Below are 27,592 nucleotides of genomic sequence, written 5' to 3'. Positions count from 1 at the left end.
TATGTCCATGACCGGCTGCCCTGAGGTGGGGAAGGAGGCCATAGAGGAATGTAAGGCCTGGTCTAGTGAGTAAGGGGTAGGAGCCTGGGCCTCAGGTTGCGAGTACCGCGACCGCTGCGGCATCGCGTCTATCCTCATTTTTGCCTTCGCTGGGCTGCATAGGTTGGGGTCACCTTCTGGGGTATGGGGGAGGTTGTCCACGGTACCTGTATCTGGAGGATCTTCTGTCTCCTCATCCGGCAGGTCTGTGTATGCTGTGGACGGCGCGGCCTGGCCGGCGCCATCTTGGATCTTCCATCCCGCCGGCTTGTAAGCAAATTCGGTGAGTTTTTGCGGTATGTGGTCTGTAAATCTCTTTCTGGATGTCATCTTTGTTGTCCCCTGACTGTGAGGAACGTAGATGGGTAGGTTAGAGTCGTTTTTTGCAGCCGATGGCGTTGGATTCTGTCCCCTGGCTCAGAGCTGTGGAATTAGGCGTCCATCTGCTATCCCGACTGGCCACGCCCCCCCTGTATAAACTTTTTTATTTATTATAATCAGAATAAAAAAAATAAAAAATACTGTGTAAATGTGTAATAAACTGGAATGATGTACAGTGCGTTGAAAAAGTATTAATACCCCTTGAAATTTTCCACATTTTGTCATGTTACATCCAAAAATGTAATTGGATTTTATTGGAATTTTATGTGATAGACCAACACAAAGTGGCACATGTGAAAAGTGTGGCGTGCTTTTGTATTCAGCTCCCTTTACTCTGATATCCCTAACTGAAATCTAGTGAAACCAATTGCATTGAGAAGTCACCTAATTAATAGAGTCCACCTGTGTGTAATTTAATCTCAGTATAAATACAGCTGTTCCGTGAAGCCCTCAGAGGTTTGTTAGAGAACCTAAGTGAACAAAAAGCATCATAAAGGCCAAGGAACACACCCGACAGGTCAGAGATAAGGTTGTGGAGAAGTTTAAAGCAGGGTTAGGGTATAAATAAATATCCCAAGCTTTGAACATCTCACAGATAACTGTTCGAACCATCACCTGAAAATGGAAAGAGTATGGCACAACTGCAAACATTTTTATTTTTTAATAAAGGACTTGTCCCAAGCCGTCTCTTGTCTTTTTCACCATTTTTGACACTTTTTTTGTGAAATGGTAGGGGTACCCCGTTACCAATTCACATGGGGGGCGGAATATGGGGGTCCCCTATATATACCCCCCCTGCCCATATACCCCCACAACCACCGGGCAAGGGTTGTGGGGATGAGATGCTTTGGGGGGCTACTCCAAAGCACCCTTCCCATGTTGAGGGCATGTGGCCTGGTACGGTTCAGGAGGGGGGCTGCTCTCTCGCCCCCCCCCTCTTTTCCTGCGGCCTGCCAGGTTGCATGCTCGGATAAGGGTCTGGTTTGATTTTTGGGGGGACCCCTACGCCATTTTTTAAAAAATTTGGTGCAGGGTTCCCCTTAATTTCCATACCAGACCAGAAGGACCTGGTATGGTTTTTGGGGGACCCCCACGCAATTTTTTTTTTTAATATTCATACCAGACCCAAAGGGCCTGGTAATGGACTGGGGAGGGGAACCCATGCCCTTTTTTTTAATGAGTTTTTTCTATATTCTATCTATATCTATATTCCATATTCTATCTATCTATTCTATCTATATACCCATTTCATTGCTCCCATTCACTTCTAAACTTCTAGAATGCTTAGTGTACAGCCGTCTTAGCTCCTACCTCAGTGAAAATAACCTTTTTGACCCATTACAGTCTGGCTTTCGCTCACAGCACTCCACGGAAACTGCCTTACTAAAACTCACTAACGATTTACTAACTGCTAAAACCAACAGCCAGTACTCCATACTCCTACTACTTGACCTCTCTGTGGCCTTTGATACTGTTGACCACCCACTCCTTCTCAATAAACTACATTTCCTTGGCCTCCGAGATTCTGCTCTATCCTGGTTCTCTGCCTATTTATCACAGCGCTCCTTCAGTGTCACCTACAACTCTGTTGCCCCATACACACGGTCGGACATTGATCGGACATTCCGACAACAAAATCCATGGATTTTTTCCGACGGATGTTGGCTCAAACTTGTCTTGCATACACACAAATCCAATCATTCTGAACGCGGTGACGTAAAACACATACGTCGGGACTATAAATGGGCAGTAGCCAATAGCTTTCATCTCTTTTGTTATTCTGAGCATGCGTAGCACTTTGTGCGTTGGATTTGTGTACACACGATTGGAATTTCCGACAACGGATTTTGTTGTCGGAAAATTTAATAGCCTGCTCTCAAACTTTGTGTGTCCGATGGAAAAAAATCCGATGGAAAATGTGTGATGGAGCCCACACACGGTCGGAATTTCCAACAACAAGGTCCTATCACACATTTTCCGTCGGAAAATTTGACCATGTCTACGCGGCATGTCTCCTCCTCTCCATTGCCCCTTTCTGTGGGGGTCCTCCAAGGCTCTGTTCTTGGACCCCTTCTCTTTTCTATCTACACCTCCTCCCTTGGTCACTTGATAACTGCCCACGGCTTCCAATACCACTTTTACGCTGATGACACCCAAATCTATCTGTCTACTCCTCACCTCACTCCTTTAGTCTCCTCTCGCATTACTAACTTACTAACTGACATATCAGCATGGATGTTGCACCACTTCCTTAAACTAAATCTCTCTAAAACTGAGCTATTAATATTCCCCCCCGCCTGTGCCCCCGTCCATGACTTTTCCATCAAAATCAACAATGCAACCATCAGTCCCTCCCCTCACGCCAGGGTACTAGGTGTAATCCTAGACTTTGACTTGTCATTTCAGCCTCAAATCCAATCGCTGTCAAAAGTTTGTAGGATTCACCTCCGTAGCATCTCTAAAATTCGCCCCTTTTTAACAAATGAAACCACCAAGGTCCTCATTCAGTCCCCTGTTATCTCTCGCCTTGACTATTGCAACTCCCTTCTCATTGGCCTGCCTCTCCATAGGCTATCCCCTCTTCAGTCTATCTTGAGTGCTGCTGGCAGATTTATAAACCTTACCAACCGCTCAGTGTTTGCCAACCCTCTCCTCCAATCCCTACACTGGCTCCCAATCACCCAGCAAATTAAATTCAAAATATTAACCACAACATACAAAGCCATTCACCACTCTGACCCAAGCTACATCACCAATCTTGTCTCCAAATGTCACCCAACTCGTCCTCTCTGCTCTTCTCAAGATCTCCTACTCTCAAGCTTTCTCGTCTCCTCCTCTCATGCTCGTCTCCAGGATTTCTTCAGAGCTTCTCCCAGCCTCTGGAACTCACTACCTCCAACTGTCCGGCTATCCCCTACTCTTGCTACCTTCAGGCGTTCCCTGAAAACTCATCTCTTCAGGAAAGCCTATGACGTCTCTAACTAATCTTTTACCACTTCCATCAGCTCATTCCCCACAGTTACAACCTTTTCTACCACCTGCCCCACCCTATTAGATTGTAAGCTCTTCTGAGCAGGACCCTCTTAATCCTCTTGTATTTTATTGTATTATAACTATATTGTCTCCCTTTTTTTTTTGTAAAGCGCTGCGTAAACTGTTGGTGCTATATAAATCCTGTATAATAATAATAATAATATTGCCGAGACCCGACAATTCATTACAGCCGCGATCAGTTTTATGTGACAATTTTTCCTTTAGAAATGTTATTTTGCTGCGGTACTGTTCTAAACACGGGAAAAATGCGCCACTTTACAGGCATACTATAGACACCCCCCCAGGCACGATATTTAAAGGAATATTTCACTTTTAATATTTCACTTTATGCATTATTAAAATCACTGCTCCCGAAAAAACTGTAGTTTTTAAAACTTTTTTTTGCATTGATACATGTCCCCTGGGGCAGGACCCGGGTCTCCAAACACTTTTTATGACAATAACTTGCATATTAGCCTTTAAAATTAGGACTTTTGATTTTTCACGTTCGAGTCCCATAGACTTTAATGGGGTTCGCAAGTTCGCACACATTTTTTGCCTGCTCGCATGTTCTGCTGCAAACTGAACCGGGGGGTGTTCGGCTCATCCCTATTGGCAAGTAAAACCTAATGAAAAACTACCTAACTAACAAAGTGACTATGATACACTATATACAAAGCAAGGGGAGAGATCGGGTAAGGCTGGGTCAGGCAAGAAATGCAAGGAACATCGGATGAGAAGGGGCAGGAAGTGGGTTAAACACAAGGGAAACAGGTAAAGGGATCAGGTCCAAGGCTGCAAGAGTCAGGGTAGCAGGCACACAAGCACACATCATTGGTTGAAGGGCAGCATGGTCAAGATGTTTGGAGCACAGGGGAAAACTCAAAGGCACCGTGGTAAACCTAGAAGAGGGGCTAAATATCCTTCCAGCCATCTGCTGGGGGACACCTTCTGGTGGACACTGGGACTACTCCCTTCAGATCTGAGAACCACAATGCCACCAGCAGATGATCCAGTTCCTGAAATTTGGCAAGAGAGATTCTAAAGTCAAACAGCTTCTGCTGTGTGCTTTCTTTTTTGTGCGACCCATATCATGTGTATAGGCTTTGCTAAATATGTATTTGTAAGATAAATACAGTGCATCCGGAAAGTATTCACAGCACTTTACTTTTTCCACATTTTGATATGTTACAGGCAGCCTTATTCCAAAATGGATTAAATTAATTCTTTTCCTCAAAATTTTACAAACTATACCCCATAATGACAGTGTGAAATAATTTGGTTGAAATCTTTACAAATGTAATAAAAATTAAAAAAAAAACGAAAAAAATCAGGCACAATCATGTACATAAGTATTCACAGCCTTTGCCATGACACTCAAAATTGAGCTCAGGTGAATCTCCACTGATCATCCTTGAGATGTTTCTTCAACTTGATTGGAGTCCAGCTGTGGTAAATTCAGTTCATTGGACATGATTTGGAAAGGCACACACCTGTCTATATAAGGTCCCACAGTTGACAGTGCATGTCAGAGCACAAACCAAGCCATGAAGTCCAAGAAGTTGTCTGTAGACCTCCAAGACAGGATTGTATCGAGGCACAGATCTGGGGAAGGGTACAGAATTTTTTTTGCAACATTTAAGGTCCCAATGAGCACAGTGGCCTCCATCATCACCTGGCCAATATCATATCTACAGTGAAGCATGGTGGTGGCAGCATCATGCTGTGGGATGTTTTTCAGTGGCAGGAACTGGGAGTCTAGTCAGGATTGAGGGAAAGATGAATGCAGCAATGTATAGAGACATCCTTCGTGAAAACCTGCTCCAGAGGACTCTGGACTTCAGACTGGGGGTGAAGGTTTATCTTCCAACAGAACAATGACCCTAAGCACACAGCCAAAATAACAAAGGAGTGGCTATGGGACAACTCTGTGAATGTCTTTGAGTGGTCCAGCCAGAGCCCAGATTTGAACCCAATTGAACGTCTCTGGAGAGATCTAAAAATGGCTGTGCACCGACGCTCCCCGTCCAACCTGATGGAGCTTGAGTGGTCCTGCAAAGAATAATGGGAGAAACTGCCCAAAAATAGATGTGCCAAGTTTGTAGCATCATACTGAAAAAGACTTGAGGCTGTAATTGGTTCCAAAGGTGCTTCAACAATGTATTGAGCAAAGGCTGTGAATACTTAGGTACCTGTATTTTTTTTTTGTTTTTTATTTTTAATAAATTTGCAAAGATTTAAACAAACTTCTTTGTTGTCATTATGAGGCATTGTTTGTAGAATTTTGAGGAAAATAATTAATTTAATCAATTTTTGAATAAGGCTTTAACATAACAAAATGTGGAAAAAGTGAGGCGCTGTAAATACTTTCCAGATGCACTGTATATACAACATGAGTTCAAAAACACATAAACTAAAAGTTTAAACAAAACTTAACAAAAACCACGATAGTTTACCTTTAAACTTGTAAGGACAGTGTTCCTACCAATGTTCTGAGATGAGAAAATGGGGCACCTAGTGCAGTGCTCCTCTATGTTGATTTACATACCAGTCTCTAAAAGACTATGGTTATACTTATTATGGGTATGGTTTGAAGGCAATGTTGAGTGAGGGATTCTGAGGTTGTCCAGCTGGAAACGAGAGGACTAATTTGCAATACTCTCTGGATTGCTACGTTCTCATTAGGGACCCGGAATTTCAGAGGTTCAAAGAGTTTTGGGTGAGAAGAACCTCCAAACGTCCTCCTTGGGACCCCTGAAGCAGACGGGAAAACCCCAAACCCTAGTGTGGGACTGGTCCAGTGGAATGACAGCTATTCTCATTTTCCATTGCACCAGAATTATGGACTATTTTTCAAGTTCAATAAAGACTGTCATGTATACAAGCGGTGAGCAGTGATCCTGAGCTCCTGTATCACAAGGGTTAGAACTTCTGGCCAGGGCCGTCTTTAAGGCAGGGCAAACGGGGCAGCTGCCCTGGGCCCTGTCATTGCTGTGGGGCACAAAGCAGCTGCCTCATACTTGCCAACTATTCCAGTTTAAATTCCCTTGTCCCTTGAGGTTTTAGTCCCGTGCTGTGTCCTAATATCTCAGTGTGAAGTTCTGTTACTAATGCTGCCCAGCTCTGCTCCATTGTGTACAGATGACTCACCTGCAGACCCTGTGTTTACATGTAAATACTGGCACTAATATGTAAATAGCGACTGCATTCATATGTAAATAGCAGCGGACCGACTGTATTCATATATAAATAGAGGCGGTATTCATATGTATATCATGCCTCCCTGAAGTCATAGCCACCATCACCTATACTGAATGCTGCCCAGTGGGGAGATAAAGGGGCATGCTTGAAAGTCCTGCCTACAACTGTGGTCAGCCTGTTCTGCAAAGGTAAGCAAATTGGTGGGGGGGGGGGGGGGTAGTGTGGGATGTGCAGAGGTAAGAGGTAGGCAGTGAAATTACAGTTTGGGGTGCACAGGTGAGCAAGCAAGGTTTGTATAGAAGAAACAAAGGTGGGTGCAAAGATGAGCATAGGAGGCAGGTAGAGTTAAAGAGGAGGGGAATTGGAGTGGAGAGGATGGAGGTTTGATGTGCAGAGGTTATCAGGGGTTTTAGGATGTAATGGTGTACTGACAAGGTGGATAAAGATGTAGGTCACGTGTAGGGCAGCCCATTCATTTCAATGGGCTGCTCTATGCGCTACAAATGTGGAAGAAAGTCCAAAACCCTCTTTCAAAATCACACGGTTGCACAGCACATGTCAGCAGATGTGTGAGGGTGTCATTAACAATTAATGGCACTACTGTGTACCTGCTAAAAGGCAGCACGTTTCTGTGGTGTCAGGAAAGAGATTTTGCATGCGCTCCCAATACACAAATGTGAACACAGGCTAAATGTCTCAGTTACATTGGTGGTCAGTGTAAATCTTCTCATTACATTGGTGCTTGGTGTAGAATCCTTTCATTCATACAAGTGGCCAGTGTGAATGTCCCCCTTACATTGGTGGTCAGTGTAAATCCCTACTTACATTGGTGGTTACTGTGAATGCTTCTATTACATTAGTAGTCAGTGTAAACCCCGGTTACATTGGTGGCCAGTGTCGAAACTCCTCTTTATATTGGTAGTCGGTAAAAAAAATTAGTATTGCCATTTATCACACCCTCCCCTCCCCCCAGCACTGCCACTGATTCCAGGAATCCTAGGATTCCTAGGAGTTTTCTGTCTATTAATGGGTCCCCTCACAATCAACCTCTAGCAACCAACCAGTAAGCAGTAATGATGTGCAGTAACTTCTAGCTACCAATTAGTGAGCAGTATTGATGTACAATAATCTCCAGAAACCAATCAACAAGCAGAAATCATGTGCTGTAATCTCTAGCAATTAATCAGTGAGCCGTAATGTGTGCTGTAACTTCTAGCAACCATACAGTGAGCGGTAATTATACACTGTAACCTCTGGCAACTAATCGCAATTGCTGCCTGATCTGATTCAGTAAATGGATTTTGAGTCTAGCTGCTATTTATTGTATGTCTCAGAGCAGGTTGGGAGGAAAATTACATGGAGGGGGGGCCCAAGAAAAATTTTGCCCAGGGTCCAATCAATATTAAAGACGGCCCTGCTTCTGGCAATGCTTTTATTGTTGTCTGCGCTTTTCTATCCCAGTGACAAACACTTATCGGTTTTAGGGTACAGGTGTCACAAAGTCAGGTAGTGAGGACAAATTTCCCCAATAGAGCTCCGTACAGAAATAAAAAATCTGACAAAAATGTAAAATTCTTCACTACTCCACCCAAGCCTGCAAAAAATCAATAGAGTTGATCGCTGTTTGGATTTAACGTCAATTGGTGCTTTTACAGGCTCATTTATACAGATCTGTGGGCCTTTTGATTAATTTAGACCTCAGTACAGGCCATAGAAACAGTAGGAAAACTATGTGAAATCTACATTTCTCTATCTCTTAGGTATGGGACATCGTGGAGAAGTCTGACATTGGCTGCACTCCAGGTAGTGGTGCTAATAACATGGAAGTATTCTATGATGCTGGACTTGCTGTAGAGTCAAATTTTGGAATGGTCACGAAACAGAGATTTGGTATGTACAAGGAATTGCTTTAATTCTTCACCTTTTCATGTCTTAAGCCCATGGCACCACAGCCTTTGGTCACTTTAATAAATTTATGCTATTCTGTTTTTTTTTTTTTTTCAATATCATTAAAAAACCTCATTCTTGGCTCGCTTAAAGAAACCAGTTTTTAGTTAGCTATTTTATTCTTTTCACAATGGAATTCTGTCACACCTGAAATATAAAGCACAGACGCAGTCCATTTCAATAACCATACAGTAAACACCTGTAGATATCAAACCCAGCATCTTATAGGATGTTGTGAGGCTCCTAGTCAAAGGAGCTTATGTACTGCCAGGCTACGTCTGACTTTTATTTTTTCCAACAAGAAAGCCCAGCATTAGTTGCTGACCATCACACCTCTATACGAGTTTGTTGAACATCCCATTCTAATATGAATTTGCCCACTCCCTCTACACAAACTCTTTATTAGCCTTCATTATTCTAGAAAGGCTTTCCACAATATTTTGGAGTGTTTCTGTGGGAATATGTGCTCATTCACTCAACGAGCATTCTTGAGGTCAGACTGATGTTGAACAAGTAGAGCTAGCCCACAAATTGTGTTCTAATTTACCGCAAAAGGTGTTCAGTAGAGTTTAGGTTAGGGCTGGATGCAGGCCACTCGAGTTCCTCCAAACCACACTCATTTATTCATGTTTTTTTTTTTTTGCTAGCTTTGGGTACAGGGGTCATTCTGGAACACAAAACGACCTTCACCAAACTGTTACCACAAGGTTGGACATGCACAATCATCCAAAATACCTTTGTATGTTGCAGCATTACCAGTACCCTTCAATGGAAACATCTCAACTCAATAATTTGATTAGGTGTCTGCGTACATTTAGTCAAACAGTGTATTTTGTAACTGTTTCTTGACCAGTGTAAATAAGATGCACACCTTTTCTCTTTAATGGCTGCCGCCATCTATCATACCCCAACTTTAAGTCCCCCTTTCTCCTTAACTATAGTGACGACACCACACCATGTTGGAGTAAAACTGGCCATAGCAGCCTTTTATTAACCAATATAAATCTATATAAAATATATATATATATCTGTAACATTTTAACGTAACAAAATCAACTGTCAGTTTCTCCTCCTGGTGGTCAATGACGGCACTTCCCAACGTAACTTCTGTTCCACATCTACACTGCGGGCCTTCTATCATAATAGGCCTACGGCCGTGATAACATCAGCCCAAAGACAACTCGTTACCCGCAGTGTCACCATTACCATCTTCAGCTAATCAGTGTTAACTGTACACACCAATAGGGGCCCATAACCGTTGAGTCCCCCCACACTTCCATCTCCTGGGTTAGTTACCATCATCAAAGACCACCACCACCGCCATTCATATGCTGCCACGACGTAATCCATCATACCACCTGTAAATAAAACATTAACCCAAGATACACAACCACTTATTCAGGGAGGGTGGGTGGGAAACTTCTTCCTCTCTGTAACTCTCCCCACAATGCTGCCCGGGACCCCTCCTGCCCCCTAAATAACCTAAACCCCTCCCCCTTCAACATTACCTGTACCCAATCCCCTCACCATAAATCTAAAACAACTTCCAGTTTAACCCTTGCTGTACCCTTATCCCTCTGTCATGCCGGCCTTCTGCTAGCTTCATTTCATTCCACCTGCTCCATGCCTCTCTTGACCAGTGTAAATAAGATGCACACCTTTTCTCTTTAATGGCTGCCGCCATCTATCATACCCCAACTTTAAGTCCCCCTTTATCCTTAACTATAGTGACGACACCACACCATGTTGGAGTAAAACTGGCCATAGCAGCCTTTTATTAACCAATATAAATCTATATAAAATATATATATATATCTGTAACATTTTAACGTAACAAAATCAACTGTCAGTTTCTCCTCCTGGTGGTCAATGACGGCACTTCCCAACGTAACTTCTGTTCCACATCTACACTGCGGGCCTTCTATCATAATAGGCCTACGGCCGTGATAACATCAGCCCAAAGACAACTCGTTACCCGCAGTGTCACCATTACCATCTTCAGCTAATCAGTGTTAACTGTACACACCAATAGGGGCCCATAACCGTTGAGTCCCCCCACACTTCCATCTCCTGGGTTAGTTACCATCATCAAAGACCACCGCCAACGCTAACAAGGGTGACCCCCTTACCCTTGGGAGCCCCTCCACACACGCAGTGCCCTCCGAATCGCCTCCTCCAAACCCAGGGACCAAAGTTCAATGCCGACTTCGGTCAGGTGAACCCCGTCCCTTCGCAGGTACAGCCCAACATCCTTCTCCAACTCCCAGTGGCGAACTACCAAACCTCCATTCCGTATAACAAATTGGCCCACCCTTTTATTCACCTTAATCCTGGTTTTGTTTATGCGGTCTACCGACCGTGCCAACCTCCAATTCGTCCTGGCCACAATATCGGACCAAACAATTAACATCTCAGGGAAGGAAGTTCTCAAACGCAAGAAATCAATCTTAACGTCCTCTATGAGCTCCCGGCTGGGACGTCCACCCAGGTCGTTGCCTCCAACATGGAGCACCAACACATCTGGTGGTCTGTCCAGGCGAGCGAAATGCTGTACTTCCGGCAACACCCTAGCCCATTGCATTCCTGGCCTGCCTACCCAACGTATACAAGCATCCTCCCTGGGAATCCCTAACTGCCTCCCATTAGGTCTCATATCTGCCCGTTTTGCCCCCCAAAACACATAGGAGTGGCCCAATATCCATAAGAGACCCCTCTTGATTCCACCTAAAAGAAAAGAAAAGACCACAGATAACCAAAGTCAAATAACATACACCATGATCAATCCCCTTAACCAAAACAAACCCCCATCCTTCCCCAAAACTCCATTACTGAGCCGCACTTCACTCGACTACTAAGTGTGGCCGCACATATGTACGAAATCTCCTAGACTCCCAGCGGCCAATGCGCTTAACAGGCGCTTCGTCCAACCCACATTGGGCCGCCTCTGTGGCCGCTCCAATGCGGAAGGAGTGCGAAGCATACTGCGTACCATCCAGACCCCCTGCTTTCAAGCATTTCTTGAAAACTGCCACAAACTGAAATTTTGTTAAAGGTGAACCGTCGTTATGGATCAACAAAGACCCCTCCCTCAACGGGCGTTGCCCCAAAAATTCCCTTATCGCACTCACCGGGCATACCGGAGAATCTGGCATCCGATATAGCTGCACCTTAACCCCTTTGCCAACCTGATCTGTTTTTGACCGTCTCAACCATACCTCCAAGCTAAACCCCGTGACCTTCACATCCTGTACCCCCATGCCCCCCGAAACCTTCCTAGAAGGGGTAACCAGTTCACCTATCCTAAAGGCACCAAAAAAGGCCAGCGAAAAAGCTGCCCGGAACAACAGCACCTCATAATCCGACGCACATACCGTGCCCAACTGATCAGATACCACCCGCAGGTTGTTAAAAGTCAATGGCCTCCTCGTGTCCTGACTTTTACGTGACCGCCGATAACCTTTTATCGCTTGTCTTACCAAAAAATCCTTGGTAAAATCCGTCCCCCCTTGCAACTTGAACAAAAATGCCAGACCGGTGAACTTGCGGTCCATCATCGAAACCGAAACCCCTTGCTCCAGATTCCTGGAGACAAAATATACCACCAGCAACCTCACGTCCCCAACTCCAGGGTCCACACCAACTTGGCTGACAAGCGCCCACCACTCGGACCACACTTTTTCGTAAGCCCCCCAAGTGGATACACTCACCGAGCCCTTTATCCATCGCGCGAGGGGTCCCAAACGATCGACCACAGCCCTCGGGGACACCGAACCCCTTGCTGATCTGCCGATGGAGCCAAGTCCCGGAATTTGTCCCACTGGAAACGAGACAAGGCGTCAGCCAACGTGTTATCCACCCCCGGAAGATGTACCGCATACAAAAAGATATTCAACTGTAGGCAGCGCAGCACCAGGTGCCGCAACAGCCGAACGACCGTTAGCGATGAGGCTGAAATGCGGTTAATCACCTGCACCACCCCCAAATTGTCGCAGTTCAAACGGATCTTCAAATCCCTGAACGACTCACCCCAAACTTCCACTGCCAGCACCACCGGAAACAGCTCCAGCAGCACCAAGTTTTTGCAGAATCCCGCTTCCTGCCATTCCCTAGGCCATGGTTCAGCACTCCAATGCCCCTGGAAAAAACGCCCCGTAACCCGACGACCCAGCTGCGTCCGTGAACAGCTGCAAATCGCAATTGCTCAACGGTCCCGCCAACCACAGTGATTTACCATTGTATGTGGACAAAAAGTTGTCCCACACCTTCAGATCAGCCCGATGTTCACTGGTCATCCTAATAAAATGGTGAGGGGACCTAATCCCTGCTGTAGCTGCCGACAGCCGTCGGCAGAACACCCTGCCCATGGGAATTATGCGACATGCAAAATTAAGCTTGCCCAGCAATGACTGCAGGCCTCTAAGCTGAATCTTACGCAACGCCACTGTCGTCCGGATCTCCCTTCTCAAAGCCACCAACTTATCCTCAGGCAATCGACATTCCATTGCCTCGGAGTCAATGACTATGCCCAAGAAACTAAGCACGGTAGTCGGGCCTTCTGTTTTATCCCGTGCCAACGGGATACCAAATGTACCAGCCATGTGTTGTAACGTGGCCAACAGCAGAGCACACGTCTTAGATGCTGGGGGGCCAACGCATAGGAAATCGTCCAGGTAATGAATTACAGAATTCAAACCTGAAACATCCCGAACCACCCACTCAACGAATGAGCTAAAAGTTTCAAACAATGCGCATGAAATCGAGCAGCCCATAGGCAAGCAACGATCGACATAAAACCTACCCTGCCAGCAACACCCCAACAATCAACAGCTGTCTGGGTGCACCGGGAGGAGGCAAAAAGCCGATTCTATGTCTGCTTTTGCCATAAGCGCTCCCTTCCCACAACGGCGTACCCAACCCACCGCTGCATCGAACGACGTGTACAAAACCGTGCAAGCATCAGGGTCGATCGCATCATTGACCGATCCGCCCTTGGGGAATGATAAATGGTGTATAAGTCGAAACTTATTCGGCTCCTTCTTGGGGACCACCCCAAGCGGAGAGACCACCAAATTCGGCAGCGGCAGCTCCTGAAATGGCCCGGCCATCCGGCCCAATGCCACTTCCTTCCCCAATTTTTCCCCAACCACACTGGGGTGACTCAGTGCAGAGCGTAAATTTTTTGCCACCGGCGGAATAACAGTCAATGAACTAGGTATTCTAAAACCCTCTAGGAACCCTTCCCGCAGAAGCCGAGCTGCCGCCCGGTCCGGGTACCTACTTAGGAAAGGCTGCATCTTTTCCACCTTCACTGGTGTCTTCCCTTTTGCTACCCATTTCCCCGGGGCGACTTTTCCCTTTTTTAAAACAACGGGATCCGGGGTGAGATCCACCGCAACCTGAGCATTCGTGTTTAAAACGACAGGCGCCCCCGAACTTACACGTCCCGTCATTGTATTGCCAACAGACGCCCCACTTTTTTGCGGCCGGCTGTCCGGGTAACGCAGAACCACCGGCCCCCCCTGGAAAAAACTGGTTCGGGGCCCGAGCCGAGGACATAAGCTTCATCCAGAGGCTAATGTCCTTGTGGTCCCAGCGAAGGGAGGGGCGCACCGCCCTCCGTTGCTGGAACTGCTCGTCATACCTGAGCCACGCTGTACCCCCATACACTCTGTAGGCCTCCCCAATGGCGTCCAAGTAGCAAGAGAGCGCCGAACAATGTTCAGGGTTCTTTTCGCCAATTACACTCGCCAGAATCGCGAACGCCTGCAGCCAATTAGAAAACGTGCGCGGTATCAACCTATACCGCCGTTTTTCTTCATCCTCCTTCTTACTGTCATCTGGCTTAACCCTATCCAGATTAAACTTCTCCAAGGGCAGAAGTGAAAAAATCTCCACATACTCCCCTTTCACGATTTTCTCCCGGAATTCCGACTTCAAATGTGCCCCAAGCGGCCCTTCGAAGCAGACGTAAACCTCGCATTTTGCGGCATCCGCAATGCGAACCACGTCCGTCCTTTTTTCCCCTTCACCTGAAGCAACCACACTAGTGGCCGGAGCGGAGACCACCGGGGGCACCGTCCCCATGGGGGGCGGCACACCCACCGCAGCCGGAGTGGGCACTGCCCCAACCACCAACGATTCTGCACATGGAGGGACCCACACTGCAGTATGTGGCGCCTGCCCATCCGTACCTGGCGCAAACCTCTGGACCAATTCCCGCAAACCCCCCAACAAAGCCTGCAACTGCCCATCCGTGCCCCCAGAAACAGGTCCTGAACCTGCTGGCTGGGGACCGGCCGTCGCTATAGCCCCCGATTGCAGCACACCCAATGTGGTCCCAGACCCCCCCATATCAGCCACCCCCAACAACCCCTGAAAATCATTGGTCAGTGTGTGAGAGGACACAGGAAGTGACTTACCTGGCCGACCAGGGGGTGTCCCCGCCGCCGCTGCTCCCGAATCCGATGGCGCCAGACGCTCCTGCCTTTCTTCCTCCTCAGACCCGCTCAGCTCTCCCTCGGACCGGTCACCGGGCGCTTGCAGGGGCTCCGTGTCATCCATCTCCGGGGAAGAGGGCCTGGATGCTGCCGTCTCCTGACCGCGCTGGCCACGCCTCCCGACACTGGCTCCTCCCATCGCAGTCACCGTCTTCTTCATAGGCACTCTGGATACCTGGCTGCTGGGCCTCCCACTCCTCCTGGAAGGGGTATCGCTCCGGACTTCCGAGCCGCCAGCCGGGGATGGGGAAAGCCCGGCGGCCGTTGACGTCATCCTCCCACGCTGAGACCTCCCCCTGGCTGCATGTACAACACAGGGAGCGTCCGTCGCCTTACGCTGCCCTCATCGAGCGGGCGGGGGGGAAACGCTGGGCCCTGCCGACGCCCCGCCCACTGAGCTCCGCCGATGACGAGGATTCCGTCCAGGAACCACCACGGCAGAAACCGGGTGTCGTTTCGCCGGTGGTCCTGACGGGTCCCGCTCCGGGGGGCTCCTAACGTGGCGTGCAGCTCTGGGGGAGGCTTCTGGTGAAAAACGCTCCGGAGGCCGCGACTTCCGGGCGCGTGGAAGGTCCTGTCCCCTCACCTCCTCTCCAGCCTGAGGTCCGAGGAGTCTAGCCACTTGGCTGTGCAGCTGGGCCAATAAGCTGTCCAAGTCAGCCATTGCTCTCTAGCCTGGGGATACAAACAAAACTAAACTTCTTCCTCTCTGTAACTCTCCCCGCAATGCTGCCCGGGACCCCTCCTGCCCCCTAAATAACCTAAACCCCTCCCCCTTCAACATTACCTGTACCCAATCCCCTCACCATAAATCTAAAACAACTTCCAGTTTAACCCTTGCTGTACCCTTATCCCCCTGTCATGCCGGCCTTCTGCTAGCTTCATTTCATTCCACCTGCTCCAGGCCTCTCTTTATTATTAATCATAATGCCCTTATGTATTTTAAACATTACTGTTAAACCTATAAAGGAGAAGGGAAGAAGCTTTAATACTGAGAACGTTGCTGTTTTTTTTACAAGAGTCAGTAGTGAACCAGGGCTTTTTTTCTCAGAGAAAAGGTGCAGAAACTGAACCTTCAAGGTTACATGGTGCATTCTTATGAGTTTGGGAGTACGCTATGTACAAAGTGCAGGGTTGAGGAGTGCACTGTGTACAGAGTGTAGGCTTGAAGAGTGGGCTACATACAGAGTGCGTGGTTGCAGAGTGCAATCTGTACACAGTACAGGGTTGAGGAGTGCACTATGTTCAGAGTGCAGGGTTGAAGAGTGTGTTGTATACAGCGTGCAGGGTTGAGTAGTGCGCTGTGTAAAAAGTGCAGGGTTGAGGAGTGCACTACATACAGAGTGAAGGGTTAAGAAGTTTGCTGAGTGTAGGGTTGAAGAGAGCATTGTGTACAGGGTGCTGGGTTGAGGGTTGTGGTACATACAGAGTTCAGGGTTGAGGAGTATGTTGTGTACAGTGTGCAGGGATGAGGAGTGCATTACTCACAAGCCTCTTATCAACAAAATATGGTTTACCCCCAAACTCTCTCCAACCCTTACACCCCCCTCCCCTTAGTAGAGAGCTCTCCCCTCCAATAACCTCCATGGATTCCTGTACAGAACTTTCCTCACTCCCTAAATCCTCTCCAGCCACCTAGAAAGTATCAGAGAGACTGGTTGCTGCAGAAGAGCAACTTATGTAGCGGTACCCCTCTAGAGGCTGCTGAGTGATGTGGCTCACCTGTCACCCTGCCCAGCCCGGCATTCACTTCCAGACACTCCAAGACAATGTCTTTAACCAGTTGCCGACCGCCGCACGACGATGTACGTCGACAGAGCGGCACGGGCAGGCAAAAGGGCTTACCTGTACGTCCTTGCCTGCCCGAGGGTGGGGGGTCCGATCGGACCCCCCCCCCCGGTGCTTGCGGCGGTCGGCAAATCTCCCCCGGCGATCGGTGGTGAGGGGGAGGCCATCCATTCGTGGCCCCCCCCCTCGCGATCGCTCCCAGCCAATGGGATCATTTCCCTGCCTCTGTATTGTACACAGAGGCAGAGGAAATGATGTCATCTCTCCTCGGCTCGGTATTTTCTGTTCCGGGCCGAGGAGAGAAGACTGTAATGTGAGTGCACCAACACACACACACACAGTAGAACATGCCAGGCACACAAAACACCCCGATCCCCCCCCAATCACCCCCCCCCCCCTGTCACAAACTGACACCAAGCAGTTTTTTTTTTTTTTTTTCTGATTACTGTATTTGTGTCAGTTTGTGACAGTTACAGTGTTAGGACAGTTACTGTTAGCCCCTTTTAGGTCTGGGATACCCCCCTAACCCCCCCTAATAAAGTTTTAACCCCTTGATCACCCCCCGTCACCAGTGTCACTAAGCGATCATTTTTCTGATCGCTGTATTAGTATCGCTGGTGACGCTAGTTAGGGACGTAAATATTTAGGTTCGCCGTCAGCGTTTTATAGCGACAGGGACCCCCATATACTACCTAATAAATGTTTTAACCCCTTGATTGCCCCCTAGTTAACCCTTTCACCACTGATCACCGTATAACCATTACGGGTGACGCTGGTTAGTTCGTTTATTTTTTATAGTGTCAGGGCACCCGCCGTTTATTACCGAATAAAGGTTTAGCCCCCTGATCGCCCGGCGGTGATATGCGTCGCCCCAGGCAGCGTCAGATTAGCGCCAGTACCGCTAACACCCACGCACGCAGCATACGCCTCCCTTAGTGGTATAGTATCTGAACGGATCAATATCTGATCCGATCAGATCTATACTAGCGTCCCCAGCAGTTTAGGGTTCCCTAAAACGCAGTGTTAGCGGGATCAGCCCAGATACCTGCTAGCACCTGCGTTTTGCCCCTCCGCCCGGCCCAGCCCTGCCCACCCAAGTGCAGTATCGATCGATCACTGTCACTTACAAAACACTAAACGCATAACTGCAGCGTTCGCAGAGTCAGGCCTGCTCCCTGCGATCGCTAACAGTTTTTTTGGTAGCGTTTTGGTGAACTGGCAAGCACCAGCCCCAGGCAGCGTCAGGTTAGTGCCAGTAGCGCTAACACCCACGCACGCACCGTACACCTCCCTTAGTGGTATACTATCTGAACTGATCAATATCTGATCCGATCAGATCTATACTGGCGTCCCCAGCAGTTTAGGGTTCCCAAAAACGCAGTGTTAGTGGGATCAGCCCAGATACCTGCTAGCACCTGCGTTTTGCCCCTCCACCCGGCCCAGCCCAGCCCACCCAAGTGCAGTATCGATCGATCACTGACACTTACAAAACACTAAATGCATAACTGCAGCGTTCGCAGAGTCAGGCCTGATCCCTGCGATCGCTAACAGTTTTTTTGGTAGCGTTTTGGTGAACTGGCAAGCGCCAGCGGCCTAGTACACCCCGGTCGTAGTCAAACCAGCACTGCAGTAACACTTGGTGACGTGGCGAGTCCCATAAGTACAGCTCAAGCTGGTGAGGTGGCAAGCACAAGTGGTGTCCCGCTGGCACCAAGAAGACAAACACAGGCCCGTCGTGCCCATAGTGCCCTTCCTGCTGCATTCGCCAATCCTAATTGGGAACCCACCACTTCTGCAGCGCCCGTACTTCCCCCATTCACATCCCCAACCAAATGCAGTCGGCTGCATGAGAGGCATTTTTATGTCCTCCCGAGTACCCCTACCCAACGAACCCCCCCCCAAAAAAGATGTTGTGTCTGCAGCAAGCGCGGATATAGGCGTGACACCCGCTATTATTGTCCCTCCTGTCCTGACAATCCTGTTTTGAACTCTACCATTCACTAGTTGAGTATTAGCGTAGGGTACAGCATTGCACAGACTAGGCACACTTTTACAGGGTCTCCCAAGGTGCCATCGCATTTTGAGAGACCCGAACCTGGAACCGGTTACAGTTATAAAAGTTACAGTTACAAAAAAAGTGTAAAAAAAAAAAAAACACAAACAAAAATATAAAATAAAAAATAATAGTTGTCGTTTTATTGTTCTCTCTCTCTCTATTCTCTCTATTGTTCTGCTCTTTTTTACTGTATTCTATTCTGCAATGTTTTATTGTTATTATATTTTATCATGTTTGCTTTTCAGGTATGCAATTTTTTATACTTTACCGTTTACTGTGCTTTATTGTTAACCATTTTTTTGTCTTCAGGTACGCCATTCACGACTTTGAGTGGTTATACCAGAATGATGCTTGCAGGTTTAGGTATCATCTTGGTATCATTCTTTTCAGCGAGCGGTCGACTTTCATGTAAAAGCAATCCTAGCGGCTAATTAGCCTCTAGACTGCTTTTACAAGCAGTGGGAGAGAATGCCCCCCCCCCACCATCTTCTGTGTTTTTCTCTGGCTCTCCTGTCTCAACAGGGAACCTGAGAATGCAGCCGGTGATTCAGCCAGCTGACCATAGAGCTGATCAGAGACCAGAGTGGCTCCAAACATCTCTATGGCCTAAGAAACCGGAAGCTACGAGCATTTTATGACTTAGATTTCGCCGGATGTAAATAGCGCCATTGGGAAATTGGGGAAGCATTTTATCACACCGATCTTGGTGTGGTCAGATGCTTTGAGGGCAGAGGAGAAATCTAGGGTCTAATAGACCCCAATTTTTTCAAAAAAGAGTACCTGTCACTACCTATTGCTATCATAGGGGATATTTACATTCCCTGAGATAACAATAAAAATGATTAAAAAAAAAAAAAAAAAAAATGAAAGGAACAGTTTAAAAATAAGATAAAAAAGCAAAAAAATAATAAAGAAAAAAAAAAAAAAAAAGAAAAGCACCCCTGTCCCCCCTGCTCTCGCGCTAAGGCGAACGCAAGCGTCGGTCTGGCGTCAAATGTAAACAGCAATTGCACCATGCATGTGAGGTATCACTGCGACGGTCAGATCGAGGGCAGTAATTTTAGCAGTAGACCTCCTCTGTAAATCTAAAGTGGTAACCTGTAAAGGCTTTTAAAGGCTTTTAAAAATGTATTTATTTTGGTGCCACTGCACGTTTGTGCGCAATTGTAAAGCATGTCATGTTTGGTATCCATGTACTCGGCCTAAGATCATCTTTTTTATTTCATCAAACATTTGGGCAATATAGTGTGTTTTAGTGCATTAAAATGTAAAAAAGTGTGTTTTTTCCCCAAAAAATGCTGCGCAAATACTGTGTGAAAAAAAAAATGAAACACCCACCATTTTAATCTGTAGGGCATTTGCTTTAAAAAAATATATAATGTTTGGGGGTTCAAAGTAATTTTCTTGCAAAAAAAAATAATTTTTTCATGTAATCAAAAAGTGTCAGAAAGGGCTTTGTCTTCAAGTGGTTAGAAGAGTGGGTGATGTGTGACATAAGCTTCTAAATGTTGTGCATAAAATGCCAGGACAGTTCAAACTCCCCCCCAAATGACCCCATTTTGGAAAGTAGACACCCCAAGCTATTTGCTGAGAGGCATGTCGAGTCCATGGAATATTTTATATTGTGACACAAGTTGCGGGAAAGAGACAAATTTTTTTTTTTTTTTTGCACAAAGTTGTCACTAAATGATATATTGCTCACACAGGCCATGGGAATATGTGAAATTACACCCCAAAATACATTCTGTTGCTTCTCCTGAGTACGGGGATACCACATGTGTGAGACTTTTTGGGAGCCTAGCCGCGTACGGGACCCCGAAATCCCAGCGCCGCCTTCAGGCTTTCTAAGGGCGTAAATTTTTGATTTCACTCTTCACTGCCTATCACAGTCTCGGAGGCCATGGAATGCCCAGGTGGCACAAAACCCCCCCAAATGACCCCATTTTGGAAAGTAGACACCCAAAGCTATTTGCTGAGCGGAATAGTGAGTATTTTGCAGACCTCACTTTTTGTCACAAAGTTTTGAAAATTAAAAAAAGAAAAAAAACATTTTTTTTCTTGTCTTTCTTCATTTTCAAAAACAAATGAGAGCTGCAAAATACTCACCATGCCTCTCAGCAAATAGCTTGGGGTGTCTACTTTCCAAAATGGGGTCATTTGGGGGGGGTTTGTGCCACCTGCGCATTCCATGACCTCCGAAACTGTGATAGGCAGTGAAGAGTGAAATCAAAAATGTACACCCTTAGAAATCCTGAAGGCGGTGATTGGTTTTCGGGGCCCCGTACGCAGCTAGGCTCCTAAAAAGTCCCACACATGTGGTATCCCCGTACTCAGGAGAAGCAGCAGAATGTATTTTGGGGTGCAATTCCACATATGCCCATGGCCTGTGTGAGCAATATATCATTTAGTGACAACTTTGTGCAAAAAAAAAAAAAAAAAATTGTCACTTTCCCGCAACTTGTGTCAAAATATAAAATATTCCATGGACTCAACATGCCTCTCAGCAAATAGCTTGGGGTGTCTACTTTCCAAAATTGGGTCATTTGGGGGGGGGTTTGTGCCATCTGGGCATTTTATGGCCTTCAAAACTGTGATAGGTAGTGAGGAGTAAAATCAAAAATGTACGCCCTTAGAAATCCTGAAGGCAATGATTGGTTTTCGGGGCCCCGTACGCGGCTAGGCTCCCAAAAAGTCCCACACATGTGGTATCCCCATACTCAGGAGAAGCAGCTAAATGTATTTTGGGGTGCAATTCCACAAATGCCCATGGCCTGTGTGAGCAATATATCATTTAGTGACAACTTTTTGTAATTTTTTTTTTTTTTGTCATTATTCAATCACTTGGGACAAAAAAAATGAATATTCAATGGGCTCAACATGCCTCTCAGCAATTTCCTTGGGGTGTCTACTTTCCAAAATGGGGTCATTTGTGGGGGTTTTGTACTGCCCTGCCATTTTAGCACCTCAAGAAACGACATAGGCAGTCATAAATTAAAGGCTGTGTAAATTCCAGAAAATGTACCCTAGTTTGTAGGCGCTATAACTTTTGCGCAAACCAATAAATATACACTTATTGACATTTTTTTTTACCAAAGACATGTGGCCGAATGTATTTTGGCCTAAATGTATGACTAAAATTGAGTTTATTGGATTTTTTTTAGAACAAAAAGTAGAAAATATCATTTTTTTTCAAAATTTTCGGTCTTTTTCCGTGTATAGCGCAAAAAATAAAAACGGCAGAGGTGATCAAATACCATCAAAAGAAAGCTCTATTTGTGGGAAGAAAAGGACGCAAATTTCGTTTGGGTACAGCATTGCATGACCGCGCAATTAGCAGTTAAAGCGATGCAGTGCCAAATTGTAAAAAGTGCTCTGGTCAGGAAGGGGGTAAATCCTTCCGGGGCTGAAGTGGTTAAAGTCCATTAGCTTTGTTTTTGTATTTTATTGAGGGATTAGAACTTGGATGGGGTTAGGGAATTCATGGAATTCCCAAAAAAGATTCTTGCATAGTTTGGGACAAAGTATTGTACATTCCTCCTGCACAACTCTTGCTGCAGACTATTCCTCCTTCTCACTCCAGCACAACTCTTGAGACACAGCTAGCACATGGTTAGGCCTGACACTGGCTGCAGCCAGGCCTCAGTAGAAGGCCTTATTACAGGCAGGGACTGCTGGCCTCTATGGTGTAGCAAAAAAAGTTCTGGTGCTAGCTGCCCTCCTAGGTAGACTACTGATCCCAGTCAGTCCTCTTCAGACCCTGACAGCCCTCCTGGCTGCAGATGCCTACTTTCACCACCCATGACACCACAGTCCTTACTGGCTCTACATCCATTTTTAGATTGCATCCTCCCAATCCGCTCCGGCGTGCCCCCCCAGTGTTCCTGGCTGTGTGTTACTCACCAACACCTGGTGGATCTCTCCAGGAGACTTGCCTGGCAGTATTCCCCGCTGTCCTCTCCTATGCCTGTTAAGGACACCCCTTGGGTTGAGTGGGGTTCCTGTTCAGCTCCGAGCCCCTGGCCCAAGGTCACCCCCCCCCAGACTGGGGAGCTTCCTCAAAGGCCCAGACAGCATAATACTCCATCTCCAGTTCTTCCACCCGACAACTCCTCCCCAGCTGGGCTGATCCCAGGTATTTAAGGAGGCCTGCCCCCTGCCAATCCAGGTTGGGGATTGGTCAGGGCTCCTTAAAACACCCCAGACAGCTCCACCTTTCTTCCACTCCTTCCTTCTAGAAGCCTCTAGAAGCAGAAGAGAGGTAACTGAAAGATGAAGCTATCTGTGAGTCACCAGCCTACTCTGGGCCACTCCCAGCCCCACAGATCAAAACAAACAGGCCTAGCTTTTGGCTAGGCCTGCCTAAATTTACCTGCACTACAGAGAAAAATCTACCTCTAGCACCTACCTAAGGTAGAGGGTGCTACACTTACAACTTGTGAGTGCAGGCTGCCAGCGTGGGCTTTAGGGGAGCCTCCCACAGGAGACTAGAGTGTCTGTCCAGCTGTGTAGATTCCCTGCCTCTTTTGCTGTCATATAGAGAGTTTCAGGGCATGGAGGTTCTGTGCAGCTGCTGGGAGACGAGCACTGTCACTTGTAGCCATGCTTCTGTATTTATAAGTGACAGAAGTGACCAGCGAGAGAGTTACCAGCACCAGAGGTGGCAGAACAGAATTCTGCCAAGTTCTAGCTTTGAAAAAAAGCCCTGGTGACAACCTTTCATGCTTTTGCACATTTTCCAGTCAAGCATAAATGAGTAATCTAGACTGACAATCTTGTGATATATCAAGTGGGTGCTTTCTGTGAAATCCCTTCTTTTAAGGTGTATCTAAACCCAAAAACAAAAATGTTATGTATTACAGCCTACAAGTCCTTAGATGTGGTGGTTGCACTAGTTTTCTTTTTTTTTCAAGCTTGTTTTCTTTATTTTAATTTAGTGATTGAGCCAGTAACACACATCTAGCCCTAGCATGACAACATTTACTCACTCTTCTATATTAGGACAACAGGAACAAGATAGGACCACAGAATCCCGCTGTCCTCCTGTTGTCCATGACATAGCTGGGTGTGGTTCTGTAGTCCTCAGAGGTAACTAGGAATAATAATAGTTAGCACATGCAGAGAGCACAGGATGTTGTCAGCTCGCAAGATTTTGGCACGATCAACAGGTATTGTATTACCACTTGCCGACGGCACTATAGCCGAAGAACAGCTGCGGCATAGTTGTCCAGTTCTGGGATGGTGTCAATAAATGTCCTACCAGCAGCCTGCCCCCTGTGTGCTTCCTGCGGTGCACATCAGACATGCCTCCTGGGCTGCGCATCGGGCACGCTCTCTGACCTCTGTGTCCTTCGGACACAGCGATCACAGATCAGGGTCAAAGGCCAATCACAGCAGTAAAAAATTTATTTATTTTTTTTAATTTTCCGTCTTTTTTCATTTGTTTAGTAAAAAATAAAAAACCCAGCTGTGATTCAATGCCAACAAAAGAAAGCGCTATTTACATGAAAAAAATGATATTTGAATTGTCATTCAAAGTGCGACAGCATTGAAAGCTGAACATCGGTCTGGGCAGGAAGGGGATGAAAGTGCCCGGTATTGAAGTGGTTAAACTGATATAATAAAATACTTTTAATGGTATATTTAACTGAACAAAGGGTGTCTGATGAGCCGCTTATTGTTAAGGTTTAGATACACATTTGAACTTAGTTGTTAAAGCAGATGTAATATGTTCATTTGCACAGATCCATCCTGTGATGCCAGCAAAAACCGCAAGCGTAGGTCATCTGCAGCACTGATTGAAATGAAGAACCAAAAAGGTGAGCAGAGAAATTACATACAGTAATGGGTGACACAATTTATTTAAATTGCATAATTTAAATGATATACAGTAACTTGAATTTAAATTACATATATGCTCTTACTGTTAAAGTATCTGTAATTTGACCAGCCATGCCAATGATACATTATTGCAGGCCAGTATGGTCACCCAGACATTTCCTGGGATAGCATTGTTGCCGTATAGGTCAGCTACCTGGATTGAACTGATAATGCTGATTCACTTTGAATCCTATGAACCAAATTCATATGACATTTTTAATGGACAGTCATGATATGTTTCCAAGTCTATTTTGTGTGATTAACTGTATGTGTTATGTTTATTGTTGGCCCTAAAGAAGGAGATACAGATCTTCGAAATGTGTTGGCTTACTTCTGAACATTCAGAAAGATATTCTGCATGAATAAAGCCCAACTCCGGGCAATTTTTTTTTTCTCAGGCTCTGCCCACATTGCATGGGTTAACTGCTTGTTTTGTCTAGGGGTGAACACAGAGGCTATACTCACTCGATCCTTTGATCCTCTGGAAAATAGCACTCCCCCATGTCCAGCGGTGGACTGTTTCTGGCGTCTTCACGTCCAGAGGGCGCAATGATGTCAGGAACAGTCCACTGCACAAGACGACTGGACCACGAGGGGCAGGGGCGGAAGGGACCTTGTGCTGGGAGGATCAGAAGATTAGGTGAGTATATCTCAGCTCTCTGAACCTCTAAACAAAAATGAGTAGTTAACCCATGCAGTGCGGGCACAGCCCCACTCAGCTTTAAAGAGATCGGTGCTTTGCTCCTCTAAATATCACTCCACATTCCTTCTCAGAGATAGACATGACAGATATTTTAACTCATTAAAAATTAAAGTACCGGTACATAAAAAACCAAAATTGGCTGGAATTTGGCTTTAAATTCAATCCAAGCTGAAGACGGAAGCTGATTGGTTGCCATGCACAGCTGCTCCAGTTTTGATACATTCTCCCATTGTGTAGCAATGCAAAGCAGGAAGCAGAGCCTGACTATGTAATGGGCTAATATTTATAATTGCATTGAGGAGGAAAAGTTAATCAGCTCATGTACCTGAACCCAATAACAAAATGGTAGTTCTGCAGTTCAAAACTTATACTATTCCGCTGTTCAACAGCATAACTACAGCATATCAGTGTTGTGTATCCAGAACAGGTCCTTTTGTTAACCATTAGTGTGGGGCCTTCTCCTTCTTGGACCTGACCAGAATTATCATCTTTTTATTGGGTATATGGGTACATATGAACTGATTGCCTTTGGCTCCTCAGTGACCTCCCTCTCTGCCATGATACCGCGTTGAACCCAACCAGCTAATCCAATTTGGTAAGTCTGGAGTTATATCACCTGAAGAAGCTGTGCTGCGAGATGCGTCAAGATAAAATCACCCTTATTCAGCATAATGCTAGTAAGATTATGTTATACTATACATGTGCTGTAGTATGTAGTTAGTCATAACATATTGAGATTAGGGTTTGTTATATGCTGGTGTGTGTGTGTGTGTGTGTGTGTTTGGAGGTGTTTTTTCCTAATGACCATGTTTTTATTGTAAGTGGGTTAACTATTTGCATTTTCTATTTTAACAAAAAAATATTTTAACTTTGTCATGTTGACCTATACAGTATGTGAAAAAAATCTTATTTTTAATAATACAATAAAGTTTTTCCCCTCCTGGGAGTTCCTTGCACCTAAAAATCGCATTTTGCTTTCTATTTCGGTCTGTATCTTTAGTACTGTGGACATAGTGCACAGCAAATCCACCATCGGAACTCAATTCTAATATTATTAGTGTAGCATCCTCTAGTGTGTGTGAGTCACTAAATCTGGGTCAGGCTTATTAAAGGCCAGGGCTGGATGACTCATCCTGGCAGCTCTCTGGTGCTCCCCCTGTTTCTATGATGTTGGAGAATGTTCTGTAAGAAAGTGGGTTGAGGCTAGGAGAGGTTTCCTTGAATATTTAGGGGCCTTTAGCCAATCCCCAGGTTGGGGGCCTGGCAGAGAACTAAAAAGAAAACAAATTTAAGAGATGGATCTCAAACTACTGTTTTTTTTTGGGTCAAAAAGAGACCAATTTGTCTAATATAAACAGGGTACCTCCACAACTTAGGTAATTAGTTAAAAAATTATAAAGGGAAAAGAAATGGGGAAAGGGCAAGTAGTTAAATGAGGATCTCCATTCAACTACTTGCCCTTTCCCCATTTCTTTTCCCTATATAAGAGAACTAAAAAGCCCTTAGATAGACATGAGCCATGCCAGCAGGAGAGTCGGTGGTTGATGGTAAAGCAATGCTGAGGGAGGCTGTTGGTGGTCCCTGAGAAACCCTTGCCGGGTAGGGGATTTACCTCAGGCTGAAGCTTGGGAGGCTGGCCTGGAAAGATCCCACCACAGGAGGTAGTTGGAGGGACCCTAACCGGAGAGGCAGCAGGAGAGAACAAGGAGAGACATTGAGTAGATCAGCACGGTGAACAGACAGACAAGGGTGGAGACTCACAGCTGTAGCATGTCCCACTTGAAGACAGCAGTGTGCCAAGTCTCCATCTAACCTTGCCCTGGGGAGTCTCCATGTGTGTCAGTCAGGAGGAGTGGGAAGAGGAAGCAGCCAGGTGGGCTGGCATTTTCGGCAAGCAGTAGAACTGGGCTCAATGTCTACCGGAAGTCAGAAGGTGGTGTGAAATGCTGTTCACTCCTCATGTGCTACTTTAAAAAGGGACGGGGAGTTCCTAGCCTGTATCGGGCTGTTGCTGAGCTAACAAAAATACTGTTAGCTCCTCCAGGAGTGAGCCAGCGGGTGCTGTACAAA

General features: G+C 46.2%; 1 protein-coding gene across 1 annotated transcript in view; it reads left to right on the top strand.

Moving 5' to 3' along the window:
• The window catches only part of LOC141133437 (complement C3-like), a 363,837-nt gene that overhangs the window by 173,618 nt on the left and 162,627 nt on the right, over positions 1-27,592 (top strand). The window contains exons 15-16 of the mRNA XM_073622825.1: positions 8,415-8,544; positions 24,684-24,758. Of these exons, the coding sequence (XP_073478926.1) occupies positions 8,415-8,544; positions 24,684-24,758 (205 nt within the window). The remainder of the gene's footprint in view (positions 1-8,414; positions 8,545-24,683; positions 24,759-27,592) is intronic.

This window comes from Aquarana catesbeiana, linkage group LG03 (genome assembly GCF_042186555.1).
Source record: "Aquarana catesbeiana isolate 2022-GZ linkage group LG03, ASM4218655v1, whole genome shotgun sequence".
Classification (NCBI taxonomy): domain Eukaryota; kingdom Metazoa; phylum Chordata; class Amphibia; order Anura; family Ranidae; genus Aquarana; species Aquarana catesbeiana.
This window is presented reverse-complemented; position numbering and strand designations above follow the sequence as displayed.